This window comes from Cyrtonyx montezumae, unplaced genomic scaffold (assembly GCF_038088225.1).
Source record: "Cyrtonyx montezumae isolate F1298 unplaced genomic scaffold, pur_monq_1.0 scaffold_7, whole genome shotgun sequence".
Lineage (NCBI taxonomy): Eukaryota > Metazoa > Chordata > Aves > Galliformes > Odontophoridae > Cyrtonyx > Cyrtonyx montezumae.
In genome coordinates this window covers 14327427-14342780 of record NW_027072078.1, presented here as the reverse complement: position 1 = coordinate 14342780, position 15354 = coordinate 14327427, and the positions used below count along the sequence as shown (strand labels likewise).

At 34.0% G+C, this 15354-nt stretch overlaps 1 protein-coding gene across 1 annotated transcript in view; it reads left to right on the top strand.

The window, feature by feature from the left end:
- TTN (titin) overlaps window positions 1-15354 on the top strand; it is a 237676-nt gene that overhangs the window by 78958 nt on the left and 143364 nt on the right. The window contains exons 92-122 of the mRNA XM_065750962.1: window positions 22-300; window positions 425-703; window positions 1197-1484; window positions 1620-1907; window positions 2490-2780; window positions 3517-3804; window positions 4756-4848; window positions 4969-5251; window positions 5548-5728; window positions 5915-6004; window positions 6088-6355; window positions 6450-6710; window positions 7260-7469; window positions 7579-7656; window positions 7766-7792; window positions 8176-8223; window positions 8971-9027; window positions 9123-9197; window positions 9452-9706; window positions 10263-10346; window positions 10895-10972; window positions 11652-11720; window positions 12332-12415; window positions 12725-12787; window positions 13028-13096; window positions 13438-13515; window positions 13876-13944; window positions 14119-14196; window positions 14597-14671; window positions 14869-14949; window positions 15136-15219. Of these exons, the coding sequence (XP_065607034.1) occupies window positions 22-300; window positions 425-703; window positions 1197-1484; window positions 1620-1907; window positions 2490-2780; window positions 3517-3804; window positions 4756-4848; window positions 4969-5251; window positions 5548-5728; window positions 5915-6004; window positions 6088-6355; window positions 6450-6710; window positions 7260-7469; window positions 7579-7656; window positions 7766-7792; window positions 8176-8223; window positions 8971-9027; window positions 9123-9197; window positions 9452-9706; window positions 10263-10346; window positions 10895-10972; window positions 11652-11720; window positions 12332-12415; window positions 12725-12787; window positions 13028-13096; window positions 13438-13515; window positions 13876-13944; window positions 14119-14196; window positions 14597-14671; window positions 14869-14949; window positions 15136-15219 (4551 nt within the window). The remainder of the gene's footprint in view (window positions 1-21; window positions 301-424; window positions 704-1196; window positions 1485-1619; window positions 1908-2489; window positions 2781-3516; window positions 3805-4755; window positions 4849-4968; window positions 5252-5547; window positions 5729-5914; window positions 6005-6087; window positions 6356-6449; window positions 6711-7259; window positions 7470-7578; window positions 7657-7765; window positions 7793-8175; window positions 8224-8970; window positions 9028-9122; window positions 9198-9451; window positions 9707-10262; window positions 10347-10894; window positions 10973-11651; window positions 11721-12331; window positions 12416-12724; window positions 12788-13027; window positions 13097-13437; window positions 13516-13875; window positions 13945-14118; window positions 14197-14596; window positions 14672-14868; window positions 14950-15135; window positions 15220-15354) is intronic.

The window sequence follows — 15354 nt, the reverse complement described above, 5'->3', positions numbered from 1 at the left end:
TCTTCCTGTTGTTTGTTATAGAACCAGCAAAGTTTGTGATGAAGGTGAATGATTTAAGTGTGGAGAAAGGAAAAAATTTAATCTTGGAATGCACATATGCGGGTACTCCACCAATTTCAGTGACGTGGAAGAAAAATGGAGCAATATTAAAACACTCTGAAAAGTGTAGCATCACCACTACAGAAACCTCTGCCATACTGGAGATCCCTAGTTGCAAACTAGAAGATCAGGGGCAATATTCTTGTCATATTGAAAATGACTCTGGACAAGATAATTGTCATGGTGCAGTTACAATACTAGGTGTGTCATCAAGCCGCTATCATTTCATCAAGTGTTATTTCAACCACTAGTAGTCATTATGCAATACTTTTATTTTATTTTATTTATTTTATTTTGTGTTAACACTTGTGTGTTTGTTCTTCAGAACCACCTTATTTCATTACCCCTTTGGAGCCAGTGCAGGTGACTGTTGGGGATTCTGCGTCCTTACAGTGTCAGGTTGCTGGAACACCAGAAATGATTGTGTCATGGTACAAAGGTGATACAAAGCTGAGAGGAACAGCTACTGTGAAAATGCACTTTAAGAACCAAGTTGCCACTCTGGTCTTCAGCCAAGTGGACAGCAGTGACAGTGGGGAGTACATCTGCAAAGTAGAAAACACTGTTGGGGAGGCTACTTCATCCTCTTTACTTGCAGTTCAAGGTGAATAATTCTTTCTAAAAATAAGGAAAATGGCCTACATTTCTTAAGTATATTTCCTTTTTCAAAAACTAAGATTACTTTTTCCTTTTTAAAAGCTCTGCTCTATCCTGGCAAAGTAAGATACTCTGTCTTGTATTAATAAAGGCCTTCTATTAAAGCAAATTAAAATTCATCTCTTACTGATTCATTTCTTCTGTAGGAATAGAGGGTCCTACAACTTCATAACCACTTAGGAAATTGCTTTGATTGTTCTGCCTGGCAGTCTTGGGTTTTAAATAGGCTCACTGGGGGTAACTGGGGGCAAATGGTTGTATATTTTCCTACAATCAAATGTACTGTGCCCTTTATACATCACCTCCCAAATTAAATGACATAGGGGGTAAAATTTTTCATAAGTTATTATGAAATCACTTAGGCAGTGTTTTCTGCTGAGTACAGCAATAGGTGTATACCTTCAGAGAGCACTCACTATACAATACCTGTTTTCTTACAGAGCGTAAACTTCCCCCTTCTTTTACGCGAAAATTAAGAGATGTTCATGAAACCATTGGCTTACCTGTTACATTTGATTGTGGTATTGCTGGTTCAGAACCTATTGAAGTATCTTGGTTTAAAGACAACGTACGTGTAAAAGAAGACTACAATGTTCACACATCCTTTGTAGAAAATGTAGCAACTCTGCAGATTTTGAAGACTGACAAGAGCCTTATGGGGCAATACACCTGCACAGCAAGCAATGCTATTGGAACCGCTTCTTCTAGTGGCAAGCTTGTCCTTACAGGTTGGTTGGCTGTGAATTATTTAATGGAAATATCTTAAAACTAACTTTTAATTTATATGTATTTAATATTGTAAAAAGCTTTAAAGCAAATTGAGATGTTAAATTGATGCTTTTTTTATTTCCTTCACTCTTCAGAAGGGAAGACTCCCCCGTTCTTTGATACCCCAATTACACCTGTGGATGGTATTATTGGAGAAAGTGCTGACTTTGAGTGTCACATTTCTGGAACACAACCTATTAGAGTCACCTGGGCTAAAGATAACCAGGAAATTAGAACAGGAGGAAACTATCAGATCAGTTATGTAGAAAACATAGCCCATTTGACCATCTTGAGAGTTGACAGGGGAGACTCTGGAAAGTATACATGTTATGCTAGCAATGAAGTTGGAAAGGATTCTTGCACAGCACAACTGAATGTTAAAGGTACTAAATAAATAATGCATTGTGTGTACATTTTCCTTCTTCTAATTGAAAAGGAAGTTAGCCTTACTGCTGCAAGACAAGTTTGAGAAAAAAACTTGAAGTGTAACTTTTGTGATACATCTCAAAAATACCTACCTGGATGTACACATAGGTCTTTGTAGGGAATTTGGAAGGGTCATTAACAACAACAGGGCAAGAAAGAAAACAATATTTTCTTCCAACTAATTTCTTTATACTCTTTGGCTTAATTCTTTCTTGATAACAAATATCTTGTGTTTTTAAGGTCATTTGACTTAGGTCAGTATAAAAGAGGTGGCTTTTTTGTTGTTGTTGTTTTTTGTTGTTTTTTTGTTGTTTTTGTTTTTTTTTTCTGTTACGCACATAATAAAATCAACTAACAGTGAATGTATGATTAAGACACTTGCTACTGATCTTGGCTTACTCTCATTAAAAAAAAATAAAAACAGTCCTATTTAAATGAGAGCGAATATTGGTTCCCCATTGTTTTTTGTTTTTTTTTCTTGAAATAATTGCTTTAGAATTTTTCATTTCAAGTTTGATGTATATGTTCTTTCTTTACAGAACGAAAAACTCCACCTACTTTCACAAGGAAATTGTCAGAAGCTGTAGAAGAAACAGAAGGAAATGAACTTAAACTTGAGGGCCGTGTTGCTGGCTCTCAACCTCTGACTGTTTCTTGGTATAAAAACAATCAGGAAGTTCATTCAAGTCCACACTGTGAAATATCATTCAAAAACAATACCTTGCTTTTACATATCAAGAGCGTAGGACAATCGGATGCCGGTTTGTATACCTGCAAGGTGTCCAATGAAGCAGGAAGTGTGTTGTGTACATCCTCTGTTGTTATCAGAGGTTAGTTGAAGTCATTATTTTCTTCTTACTTTTTTCTGTATGTTAGCTGCAAAAGTACAGCTTCTATCTTATGAACTTATACAGCTAATAAATTAATTGCATATGCTTATATGGTTTTGCTTACTTTAACATCAGCAATTTGTACAGAGATGGACAAGATAAAACTGAGTTTAACAACAATATCAAGGAATCTTTCAATTTGGGGTAAATCAAACCATTTCTTCAGGAAGTGGCTTCTTATTCACTTCTAAGTATGACTGATCTAAAGTAAACATTGAAATCTTTAACATGATATTTTGGTTGAATCTTTAATCATCCTCTTTTTCTTGTAGAATAACAATTTTTTTTAATGTATTTAGAGTTAAACTTGGGCATCACTGCATGTTGTCCTAATACTATGGCAGATTATTTTATATTTGTTTCTCTACCACTGCCTACGTAGTTTTGTAGTCTAATAGCAGTGCTTCATTTCTACTACTTTTTGTATTTGAACATCTTTACTGTGTGCAGAAAATGTGTTATGTAAAACACTGAATGTCGTCATACAAAGCATACTGCCTGGATAGTAATTATATTTTCTAAAACTATGGTTGGTATTCTCAAACTTCTTTTTCTTGCCATTTTCTTTCTTAAAAATCACTTGTATCTCTTTTTCTTTGTTTGTTTGTTTTTGTTTCTACACTCTTAATCATACTTTCCTTCCTGCATAATTCACTGAAGCATTTTCCCCTTTCAGAACCTAAAAAGCCTCCAGTTTTTGACCAGCCTCTTCAGCCAGCAGCAACAGAGGAAGGTGATACCCTGCAGCTCAGCTGCCATGTCCAAGGATCAGAGCCAATCCGAATTCAGTGGCTGAAGGCTGGAAGGGAGATAAGAGCTTCAGAAAGATGTAGCTTCAGCTTTGCTAATGGAGTAGCTCTTCTGGAACTTGCTGCAGTTACCAAATCTGATTCAGGAGAATATGTGTGCAAAGCTTCAAATGTGGCTGGCACTGAAACTTGCAGATCTAAAGTGACAGTTAAAGGTACTGTTAAAGACAAGATCAAGGCATATGATGGAAATTTAAAACAAAACTCCATCCTGCTTTGTTTTGTATACAACCAATATACTAGTATTCTAATAGCAAACAATTAACATCTTTTAGTTCATAGCAAAACTATACAATTGGGGAAGACAAAATAACAATATAAACTGTGTGAGATCAATGTCAAGCCGATAGTATCTCATCACTGAAAAGTTAAGAATTTAGTTCCTAAATCTAAACACAGAATTTAGCAATAAAATAAAATAAAAAATAAAAAAGCTAAGGTAGTGAAAACTGCATTGATCTGTGCATGTTTTTTGTAATAGTGATGTTTATTAAAAGTCCAAAATGAATTAGATTCACAGTGTGGCCTTAGAGGTTAGTTACTTCAAGGCTGCTAAAGTCTCAATGCATTTTGAATTTATAACCTGAAGTAAATATTGCCTAACATGAGACCTTCCATGTAGTGTCCCATCTTACCAGTGCATTCAAGATGTGAAGATCCAGTAATATGTAGAAGCAGTTTGTCACAAAATGGGTAGCAGCAAAGCTATGAACTACACTAGAGGAAAAAATATATGTATTAACAGATTGCTTTTTTAAAAACATTATATAAAAAAAATGTTGTTTTTTTTTTTAATGCGAATATCTGTGAGGATAAAATTTCCAGAAACAGACAGAAAATATTTCATTAAAAACTCACTCATTCTAGGAAATGAAGCTTCTTATTTGCATATCCATCTGTGAATTTACATCTATGAAAATATAAATGACATGACTGAAGTTAGTGAAGAGCACAATGTGTCCCATAATGTTCAGTTTCATCTAGAAAGCCCTGGGCAATCTGCTTGAGTCCTCTGCAGGTTCCTTTCAGTCTAACCTATCATGTGATTGTGATTCTGTATCACTCCCTCTCTCTCTCTCTCTTTTTATTTTTATTTTTTCCTCCAGAAAAAGCAGCAGCTGCGCCAGCAGCTAGGAAAGCCGACATTGAAGGAAAACTTTATTTTGTGTCAGAGCCTCAGAGTATCAAAGTCATAGAAAGTAAGGATTCTTTCTAAGATTACATTGTTTTCTATTTGCCTATATCTTATGCTTGAGATCGTGTCCTGCTGTCATAGATACTAGAAAAAACTTAGCCTCCTCATTTGCATCTTTCTGCAGAGACAGTTGCAACATTTATTGCAAAAGTTGGAGGAGACCCAATACCAAATGTTAAGTGGATGAAGGGGAAATGGAGACAACTCAACCAAGGAGGTCGCATTATAATCCAGCAGAGAGGAGATGAAGCCAAACTAGAAATAAAGGACACAACAAAAACTGATTCTGGCATGTACAAATGCGTAGCTTTTAACAAACATGGTGAAATTGAGAGGAGTGTCAACTTGCAAGTTGAAGAAAGGAAGAAAGAAGTTGTTGAAGAGGATGTCAGGGGAAAACTGAAAAGGTATACAGAGATTTTTTTTATAAGCTACCTTGCCATCAACACAGAACTTTTGGATTATATGACTTATATCATGATATAATATTTTAATATTCATTTTATATATATATATATATATATATATATATATATATATATATATATATATATATATAACTATGTACTGAAAATAGAAGCACCTGTCTAGGTTATACTGAAGGATTGCACTATATGTAGCAGTTCTAACTTGATTAATTTTTTCAGTGAATGTCCTAGGAAAATTAAATCATATATTTAACATATGTCATTGATTTGAATAGAATTCCAACAAAAAAGAAGGAAGAGGAAGAGCAAACTATCGATATCTTGGAACTTCTCAAAAATGTTGATCCCAAAGAATATGAAAAATATGCTCGCATGTATGGAATTACAGATTTTCGTGGTCTTCTGCAGGCTTTTGAGTTACTAAAGCAAACCAGGGAGGAAGAAAGTCATAGACTGGTAAGATACAAACAACTACAGTGTTGTTTTTGTGAAGAGTAACAAAGTAACAGATAGGGTAGTTACACTATGGTTAACATCACCTAATGTAATCACCTTACACAGCATGTGATCTTGTGTTGGACAACCATTCTATCTTGGCATTTAGTGTTTTTTAATCTTTAAGTGCATTCTGTCTTTTTACAGGAAATTGAGCTCACAGAAAAGGCTCAGAAAGAGGACCAGGAGTTTGAAGAACTTGTAGCATTTATTCAGCAACGACTCACACAGACAGAGGTAACATATTGTTGGCCTGATTCACGAAATATTCCAACCCATAACAAAGAACGTGAGACTAAATTTAAACTAATATTTTTCAGCCTGTTACTCTGATAAAAGACATTGAGAATCAGACGGTTTTAACAGATGAGGATGCTCTCTTTGAATGTGAGATAAAAATTAACTATCCAGAAATTAAACTTTCATGGTACAAGGGAACTCAGAAACTGGATTCCAGTGACAAATATGAAATTAAAATTGAAGGTGATCGCCACATACTGAAAATTAGGAACTGCCAACTTGAAGATCAAGGAAATTACAGAATAGTGTGTGGACCACACATTGCCAGTGCTAGACTAACTGTGATTGGTAAGTGTATTTTGATCTATGTATTTTAAGTAATTATTACTTTATTTATTCTACTCACTGATGTCTGCTAAAATATGTTTTAACACGCTAATAGAGCCTGCAGTTGAACGGCATCTTCATGACACTACTTTCAAGGAAGGAAACACGTGCACGTTGTCTTGTCAGTTTTCTGTCCCAAATGCCAAGTCTCAGTGGTATAGAAATGGGAGGCCAATTAAGATAGGAGGGAGATATTCAACACAAGTCTCCGACAAAGTACACAAACTCATCATCAAGGATGTTAGAACAGAAGACCAGGGACAGTATACCTGCAAGCTTGACAATCTAGAAACAACTGCTGATCTGGCCATTGAAGGTTTGTAAACAGATAAAGAATCTCTTTATTTACAGTAGTGATAAACAGTTGCTGGATATTCCATTGACAGAAAAGATGAAAAAAAAATTATTAAAGAAATATCCTCAAACTTGGAAATGGATCATACAAGAAGTTTTTCTGTTCTTTCTCTTTGAATGCATTAGTATGTGTGTAACTTAGTACTTTTAACTAAGTAATTAGTAATGGCATCTCGACCTGAAATCATCAGTCCTACTTCATTTTAATTTCTTATGTATACTCTTATATTTCCCTCTTTGTCCTTGGATTTACTCTTTTTCTTAATTATTCTTTATCTTCTCTTTCTTTCCCAATGACTTCTCCTGTATAATTTCTCTACAGCAATCTTATTTTATTTATATTCTTACATCTTCTAATCTTCATTCTTATGTAGAAAACTGCACAGTAGATGGTAACTCTTCTTTCCTACTTGTTATTACTATACCTTACTGAAATGTAGTTGTTAACATGAAAGTTAAATGGCCTGATGATAGGTAATAACTTATTTATTTGTTATTGTTTCTAAAACAGCGGAACCTATTCAGTTTACAAAGAGCATACAGAACATTGTAGTGAGTGAACACCAGTCTGCTACCTTTGAGTGTGAGGTGTCATTTGATGATGCAGTTGTAACATGGTATAAAGGCCCCACTGAACTGAGAGAAAGCCCGAAGTACAGCTTCAGAAGTGAAGGTCGTTGTCATTATATGACTATTCACAACGTTACTGCAGAAGATGAAGGTAAAGATTCATGGAATACTGGGACCGATGCCACTTTTTCAGTCTGATTTTGTTGTGTGCTTTTATAATTATAAAGTTGTATAAATATCAAAATTCTTGGCTGTTGCAGGCGTATATTCTGTAATTGCTCGTCTTGAACCAAGGGGAGAAGCAAGAAGTACTGCAGAACTCTATCTGGTGACCAAAGGTTAGCAAATTTTCTAAACAAAATTTTGATCATAATCTCTGCAAGTTTTGAGTTTAAAACATGATTCTGGTACAAGTCATTCTGAAATAAATTTATTTTTCTTTTTCAGAAATCAAGCTGGAGTTGAAGCCTCCAGGTAAAGGTCATGCACATGATTAGCACAAGATCATGTCTTTCCTGTTACAGATAATATGCATTGTTCTGCTTTATCCTTTTTTCCTGGTTGTAGTAATTCAAACCTGCACTCTGAAAAAATATTCCTTACCTGTATACATGAGGAAATATTTATTCTTATACATTATGGCAATTACTTCTGAGGTCTTATTTTGTGCAATATGGGAAGCTGCATTCTTTAGAACAAATGAGTTTATTTAAATGACTGAGGAATACAACAGTGAATACAATCAATGTCCTTATCACGGGTGAAAAATAATTTACTAAGAAAGCAAAATAATAGTCTAGGGAGCAGCAAATTGAGATCTCTATATTTTTACACCTGTAAATGATCTTATTTTCTAGATGTTCCTGATGCCAAGGTAGCAGTTCCACCTCAAAAACCAGATGAAGGTAAAATAAGAAACCATACTTCATCGATAGTCCTCTTTTATATCAACACAGAAACAGCAAGGCAATGGGAATTTCAAAGAAAGATCAAAGATAGGATTTTGATAAGATCTAGTTAATCCTCTCTATTCTTTAGAAATATGATAAGAGGCAAGCCTTGGGTTAGGTAGACTTGCTTTGCTGTGTGGAAAGGGAAAAACATACATAGATGTGCTCATCTGAAAAATAAATAAATAAATAAAAATAAAACAGGATCGATAGAAAATAAAAGATTATTTTGAAGCTGTATAAACAGATTGGATGTGTATTTGAGTATTGCCAGCTCACTAGACTCTGTTAATGGACTACAGACAACAAGCATTGCATATGTTTCTGCTGGACTCAGTAGTTTAGTATTGACCTAGAAGTTCACTTTTTGTTTCATTTCTATGATAATTTGGTAATTCCTTCAAGTGGTACAGGAGAGAAAAGATTTATATCTGGATGAGTTACTATCAGCAAGAAAATGAGAATGATGATAGGAAATAAAGCTTCTGAGAGTCAGGATTCAAACAAAGTTTGACTACAGATTTACATTCAAAACATTGATCCAGCTAAGTGAAGTGTCACAGTCAGCACCAGTTTTGCTCTTATTCTGCAATTAAAATAAAATAATCTCTGCCAGTTTTTCAAATGCAATAAGATTTTTCTTCTATTAGAAGTCAATACTGTACTCATTCTAATTTTTTTTCCTTTTTTTTTTTTCACAAGCTGCCCCTATTCCTATTCTTCTGCCCCTCATTCTACCACCAGAGGAGAAAAAGCCAGGTAAGAATACTAAAAGTAATTAGATAGTGTGCATAAGTTTAATTATGTATTCTTTTGTCTTAACTTAAATTTTCATATATATATATTTTGAGCAGAAAAGAAAGTTCCAGTAAAGAAAGTCTCGAAAAAGGTGGTTAAAAAGGGTCCCAAGGAAATCCCACCACCTGAAGGTAACTTAAAAAAACAATGCAATAAATACTCTCTTAAGAATATTAAAATTATTTTCTGGAACAGGTATCTCTTTGATTTCTGTATTTATGTTAAAACTTACATATCACATATAAAGAATAGTCTTTAGTATTCTGTTACATAACACTGTCTCCAAGGAAGATCTGTTTTCACTAACTATGAACATCCAATAATACACTCTCTGTAGATTTTAGGCTACAATAATAATATGGTTGGTTTTTGTTTTGTTTTGAAGTCCCTGAGATACTGCCAGAGAAGCCCAAGGAGGTAAAAATAACATCCATGGCAAGGAGAGAAGAGATTCATGAAGAAAAAATGGAAATATATGAAAAGCCCAAAGAAGTTTATGAAGAATGGGAAGAAGATTATGGAGAAGATCATGATTATTATTTCAAGGAAGAAGGTTATGATGAAGGGGAAGAGGAATGGGAAGAAACTTATGAGAAAAGAGAGGTGGCTTATGAAGAAAAACAAATCATTCATGAAGAAGGTATAAAGGAATTACAATTGTTTTACCACTTGAATCTTAACATGCTCCCAAGTAGTAACTAGTATTTGATTATATATAGTATGGCAAGATGTGAGTGCAAATGGTAAATGTTACACTGTAATAGGACTGCCAACAAACTTACTATATTAGACCATCTTTAAAATCTAATATGAATTACCGATTTGTACGGTTATGTTTTATTTTTAGTTGTTTGGGATATTTCTGCTATTATTTTCACACATCCACGCATTCTAGATAAACTTGATTTAGGTCAACGTTTCAAACATCAATTTTTTATGTTAATGGCTGGATTTTAATGGAAATTAAATTCCTGGTATGCTTCAAACATTTAAGATACTAGTATGCCTTTATGATCAGAATGGGATTCTAACAGGAAAACATGGAAATATGCAAAAAATTCTACTGCAAGAGTTGCATCTTCAAAACTGTGTGTGTATGTTTCAACTTGATAATCTTAAAACGAGATAACTAACAGTGTGCCTTTAGAAAATGCAACTTTCATCATCATGAAATGTTTCTGTTTTTTTTTCTAAAGTGATTGAAGTTCCTAAGAAGCCTGTGCCTGAGCGAAAGCCTCCAGCAATTACAGCTGAAAAGAAAGATGTTACAGTTCATAAAGGTATGACTTTCTTGCAAAAGTTACAGCTCTGTTTATACTGATCTCTGATACAGCTCCTTCAAGCTGTACTGTGATGGCTATTCACATTTCCTTGAATGGGAGAGAATGATCCTCATGTTGAACAGCAATGTGAACAAGGGGCAGGGCAACTCATCTGTTCTCTCACCTCAGATTTTTGTGCAGAGAGAGAATACTGCCAAGAGTGATTGAAGCAAAATCAGAATTGCTAGTAAAATCAAGTTATGCTTCAGTTAGCTTTCCCTTTCATACTATATTAGCCTTGGACCCAAGTGATATTTTTGAGCCAGGGAAAGCTGCAGTTCAGCAAATTGTACTCCATGTAGATCAAAGCATATCTCATGGGAAGGTGGGCTGTATTGTCTGTTTCACGAGTACCTTCACCACCATTGTTGAGTGGCAGTGAATAATGTGCTGAACAATGCATTTGATGCTCATGTCTTAAAACAGAAGAAAGTTCTACCTGTTTTATGTCTGAAAAATAATTTGCAAGATGACTCAAATGATGAATATATTTGTATTACTTATAGTTGTCAAGAAACCTGTTGATGAAAAAGTTGAGATTACCACTCAGAGAACTGCAGAAGAAAAATTCAAACGAGCTGAGGGTAACTACTGCTTTATTACCTTAACATTACCTTTACATGAGAGTAGCAGCTTTTCTCAGCTAATATGCATATGTTTGTCTTCATTTCACATGGATATAACTAATTTGTCAGTCTTTGAAACAGCTCTAATAAAGGCTTCTGCAGCATTTTGTAAAAGGAAGACAAAAAGCTTTTTAGGTGAAAATAGGAAGTTTAGTTGTTGACAATGGATACTTTAAAACAGTAATAAGAATGTAGAATTGCATCAATTGACAAAACATATTTCACTCTAAGCTCAAGATGTGAAATTTCCATCTTCCTCAGATTTCCACACTGACTTGTCTACCAGGATGTCTTGGTTAAAGCTTTTTAATTAAGATGCATCCTTATTCTCTTGGTAACCAGTTTATCTGATATAGCATTTACCATTCTGCAGCTGGAGTTCAATTGCTAGAATTCAAAATATGCAGTATATGGCTGACACTCTGTGTACTAAAAATCCTGAGTTACCCAGCCCTCTCAGAAAGCAGACAACAAAAAAAGAACCAAGCACTTTCTTTTTCTCACTTTGCATGGTTCTGACAACTCTGGTTTAGCTGCTGAGCTACATTGTTGTTTGCAACTTTATTCCTAAAAATATCTAGATTTTTTTTAATCTTTGCTAAAAATATTACTGATTAACCAAATTTAATGCTAACAGTTACCAAGAAAATCCCATCACCGAAACCTACTCCAGTGATCATCGAGGAAAAAGTTATGAAAAAGGAAGGTAAAAATCAGCACCTTTCAATCGCAGTTTACAATTTTTCCAGTACCCTGTGAATTCTTGTGTCTCTTGTGAACATACAGAACTGTGCGTGTACCTGGATCTGTTTTACTGGTCATGCTGTGACTACTTTCATTGTGTAAAATGTATGTCTACCACGATTTTGCCTGTCATAAAATATGTTTGTCCTGTGTCTGTAGCTGCCTTTATAATTCATATTTAAATAGCCCATTGGATATTGTACTGTCATTTAGTTTGATCTTTATCTGTTCAGCCTGTTGGCACATGCTTACGTGACAATGGCCCAGTGCCCTAACACTACTTTGAAGAAATGCCTTTGAAATTATTCTGATAAACTAATTGCAGAAGTCTGAGTGTGAATTTATTTTAAGTTCTGGTGTTAAGAATATCTGTAACTTTAGTTTCTAACATAGTAAATTTTACATCTGTTCTTGTTTTGTGTTTGATATTTTAGAATGTCAATACTGACTGTCTAAATATGTCTAAGACTTTAGCATACAATACAGATACAGATTTCATAAAAATTCACATGCTGTCTACCACTGCTGTGGATCTAAAACATAAAATACTAAAATAAAATCCTGTCTTTGAAGTACCGACAGTAGAAAGATGGACTATTTCAGAAGAAAAGATGTCAGTTTCTGTCCACAGAGAAGAAGAGTACTCATATGTTACAGGTATGTAAAAAGAAAAAGAAAAAAAAAAAAGGAAGCAAAAAAAAAGTTGTAAAACAAAATTAAAAACCAAACAAATAGTAATTAAAAAAAAAATCAAACACCTAAAACCAATTAAGAAATCATCTTTCTATCTTGCTATATTTTCTACTTTTTATATGCTTTGAATTACATATTTAGACATATTTATGTTTTGATATGCATTGCTTCTTTTTGTTCACTGTGTTATGTAGCCTCAATTTTCTTTAGATTAGCAGATGTTAACATCTAAACAATTTTTTCTAAATGTTGTTTAAATGATTTTCTTTGAAGAGCCAAGTGAACATGAGAAAACAGTTGAAGAAAGATTCTTTGAAGCTGTTTACCCCATTGAAGGTAGATTGCTCAAGAATTATGCACTAATCAATATTTATGATTTTTAAAACAATTTGAGTCTTAATCAAAAGTCATTGTGAGATCTGCAAATTCAGTTGATTTTTTTTGGACAACAGTAGCATATATTTTCAGTGGATCTTTGTGTATTGGACAAATAATATCTTAAAAGTGTTTCACATTTACTACTGGCATTGAAATTTTGCATCTCCATATTTAATATCTCTCAAATTCCTGTTGCAGCACATAAGGAAGTTGAAGAGGAGGAAAAGCAAGAGGTCGTTTCTGCAGAACTGGAGACTCATGTTGAAGGTGAATTAAATCTTTGCATCATCTGCCTAATTTTTTTTGAACTTTAGTGTTACTTGCCTGTACCACTGTATACCAAAGAACAGCATATCAGAGCTCAGATATTTCCATGCCTCTATGGCTCTTATCTCAAGCATCATCTCCCACTACATTTCCAAATCTACTTCTTAATCTCTACTTTAATTAAATCTTTTTTTTTTTAATTTGAGAATATTTATATGTCTGATAAAACATATTTTTTGACATGCAGTGTTTGCTTACACAGCATGTGGAAAACAGCCTACAGTGTGGCATGCTAAAATCTCTTTCCAATTTCTAAATGTTCACCACATATCTCTTTAAAGTGCCTGAGATAACAAAGAGGCATGTCACAGAAGAAAGAAAGCCTATTCATATCCCAAAAGAAGCTCCGCCAGCTAAAGGTACTTCTTCTACACAAGTTAAAACAAAGAAATAATAATTTTCTATCTTTCAATATAATTTTGTAAGCTGTCTTGAATATTTTTATTGGTCTGCTATCTATGTGCCTTTCATTTTGCATTATCTTCATTCTTTTTTTTTTTGCCTTCAGTTGTATCTTAATTTACACTGCTTGAATGTGTCTCAGTGTTGGCTCTTCTCTTTCCTAACAATCTTGTGTTTATTTCCTGTGTTTGTTTAGATTGTTTGTTTTTTGCAGATGAGTGTAGGATATTTTTTCTTTAACAGAGTGCCATGTAAAAATGATGGCACATAAATGTTGCAAAAACTAAAGTTCTCTCTCTTTGGCAATGCTTTCCAAGTGCCTGAGAAACCTGTTCCAGAAAAGAAAGTTGCTATTGCTAAGAAGGAGGTGTCTCCCCCAGTAAAAGGTATAGCATCTTTTGAAAGTAAACTTTAACCACCCCTGTACTGTTGTTTTGATCCAGGTACTATCATGTTAGATATAATCATGTGTAGTGTTTGTGTGTTGTATGTCTGTTCTCATCTATGGCTACTCAAAAGCCTTGACAAGATTTCTTAAACACATTTTAATGTCTTTAAAGTGCCTGAAGTGCCTAAAAAACCTCCACCTGAAGAAGTACACATTCCAGTTCCCAAAGCAGAACCTCCACCTGTCAAAGGTATATTTAGTGATGGAGTATACCTCTTGAGTATTTTTTTTTATGTTTTTTTGTTGGTTTTAGTTCATATGTAAGTATATTTGTGTCAGAGTGAGTTTTTTTTGTTTGTTTGTTTGAAATGTGTAATCGTGCATATGTAACACTTTTTAAGGCCAGGTAGCATACTCAAATAGCTCTCTCTAAAGTTAAGAAATCAGTCTCAAAGCACTTTAGAGGCTTCCAGTGACTGATTAAAAAAAAAACTTTTTTCAGCTGTATGTTATTCTTACATCTTTCTATGTTAACTGTAATATTTATGTGGTATGTCTTGATATTCTTATAAATTGATGCGTCTTTAAAATATTCAAAAAGATCTTTGAAATATGTAATTCAATTATTTTGTTTCATGTTTTTTTTTAAGTGCCAGAGGAGCCCAAGAGAGCTCCCCCAGAGAAAAAAGTTGCTGTTCCAAAAAGAGAAGTTCCACCACCAAAAGGTATACTTAAATCAAATATCTTAAGCATTTTGTGTTGTCTTAGTTTTTATTGTTAAGTGAATCTGTATTCAGCTGTGCTATAGTAATACTAGTTACGTGTATTTTGTGTCTGTTTTGATGATAACTGTGCTTCAGATGAAATCTCAAGACATATGTAATTTTGTTTATTTAATATTGTTTAATTAATATCTGTGAAGCACCAGAAGTACCTAAGAAACCAGTTCCAGAAGAAAAATTGCCTCAGATTCCTAAGGTAGAAGAGGCTCCACCTGCAAAAGGTATTGTCTTCTTGTCTTCAGAACATAAATATTTCCCTTAGTTTATTCAGTTGTTGTCCTTTTAAACAAAATACGTCTGCCTGATCTTCTTTTTGAACAATACATTTCTGTTACATGTTACTTTTCCATGTTTTTCTCTTTCTGGATCCTAAAATAAAATTTTTTGTTTGTTTGTTTTAAAAAAAGTGCCTGCATTTCCTAAGAAACCTGTTCCTAAAGAAAAGGTGCCTCCTGCTGTTCCTAAAAAAATTGAGGCTCCTCCAGCTAAAGGTATGCTTTCCAATAGAATAAATAAAATGCTGTTTCTTAGCTTCTGTGTGTATGTTCTGTCTGGTCAGTGATTGATTTGGGCTTTCTTTATGAATTCCAACATACTGATTTAGTGACAATAAAGCAATGGATTAT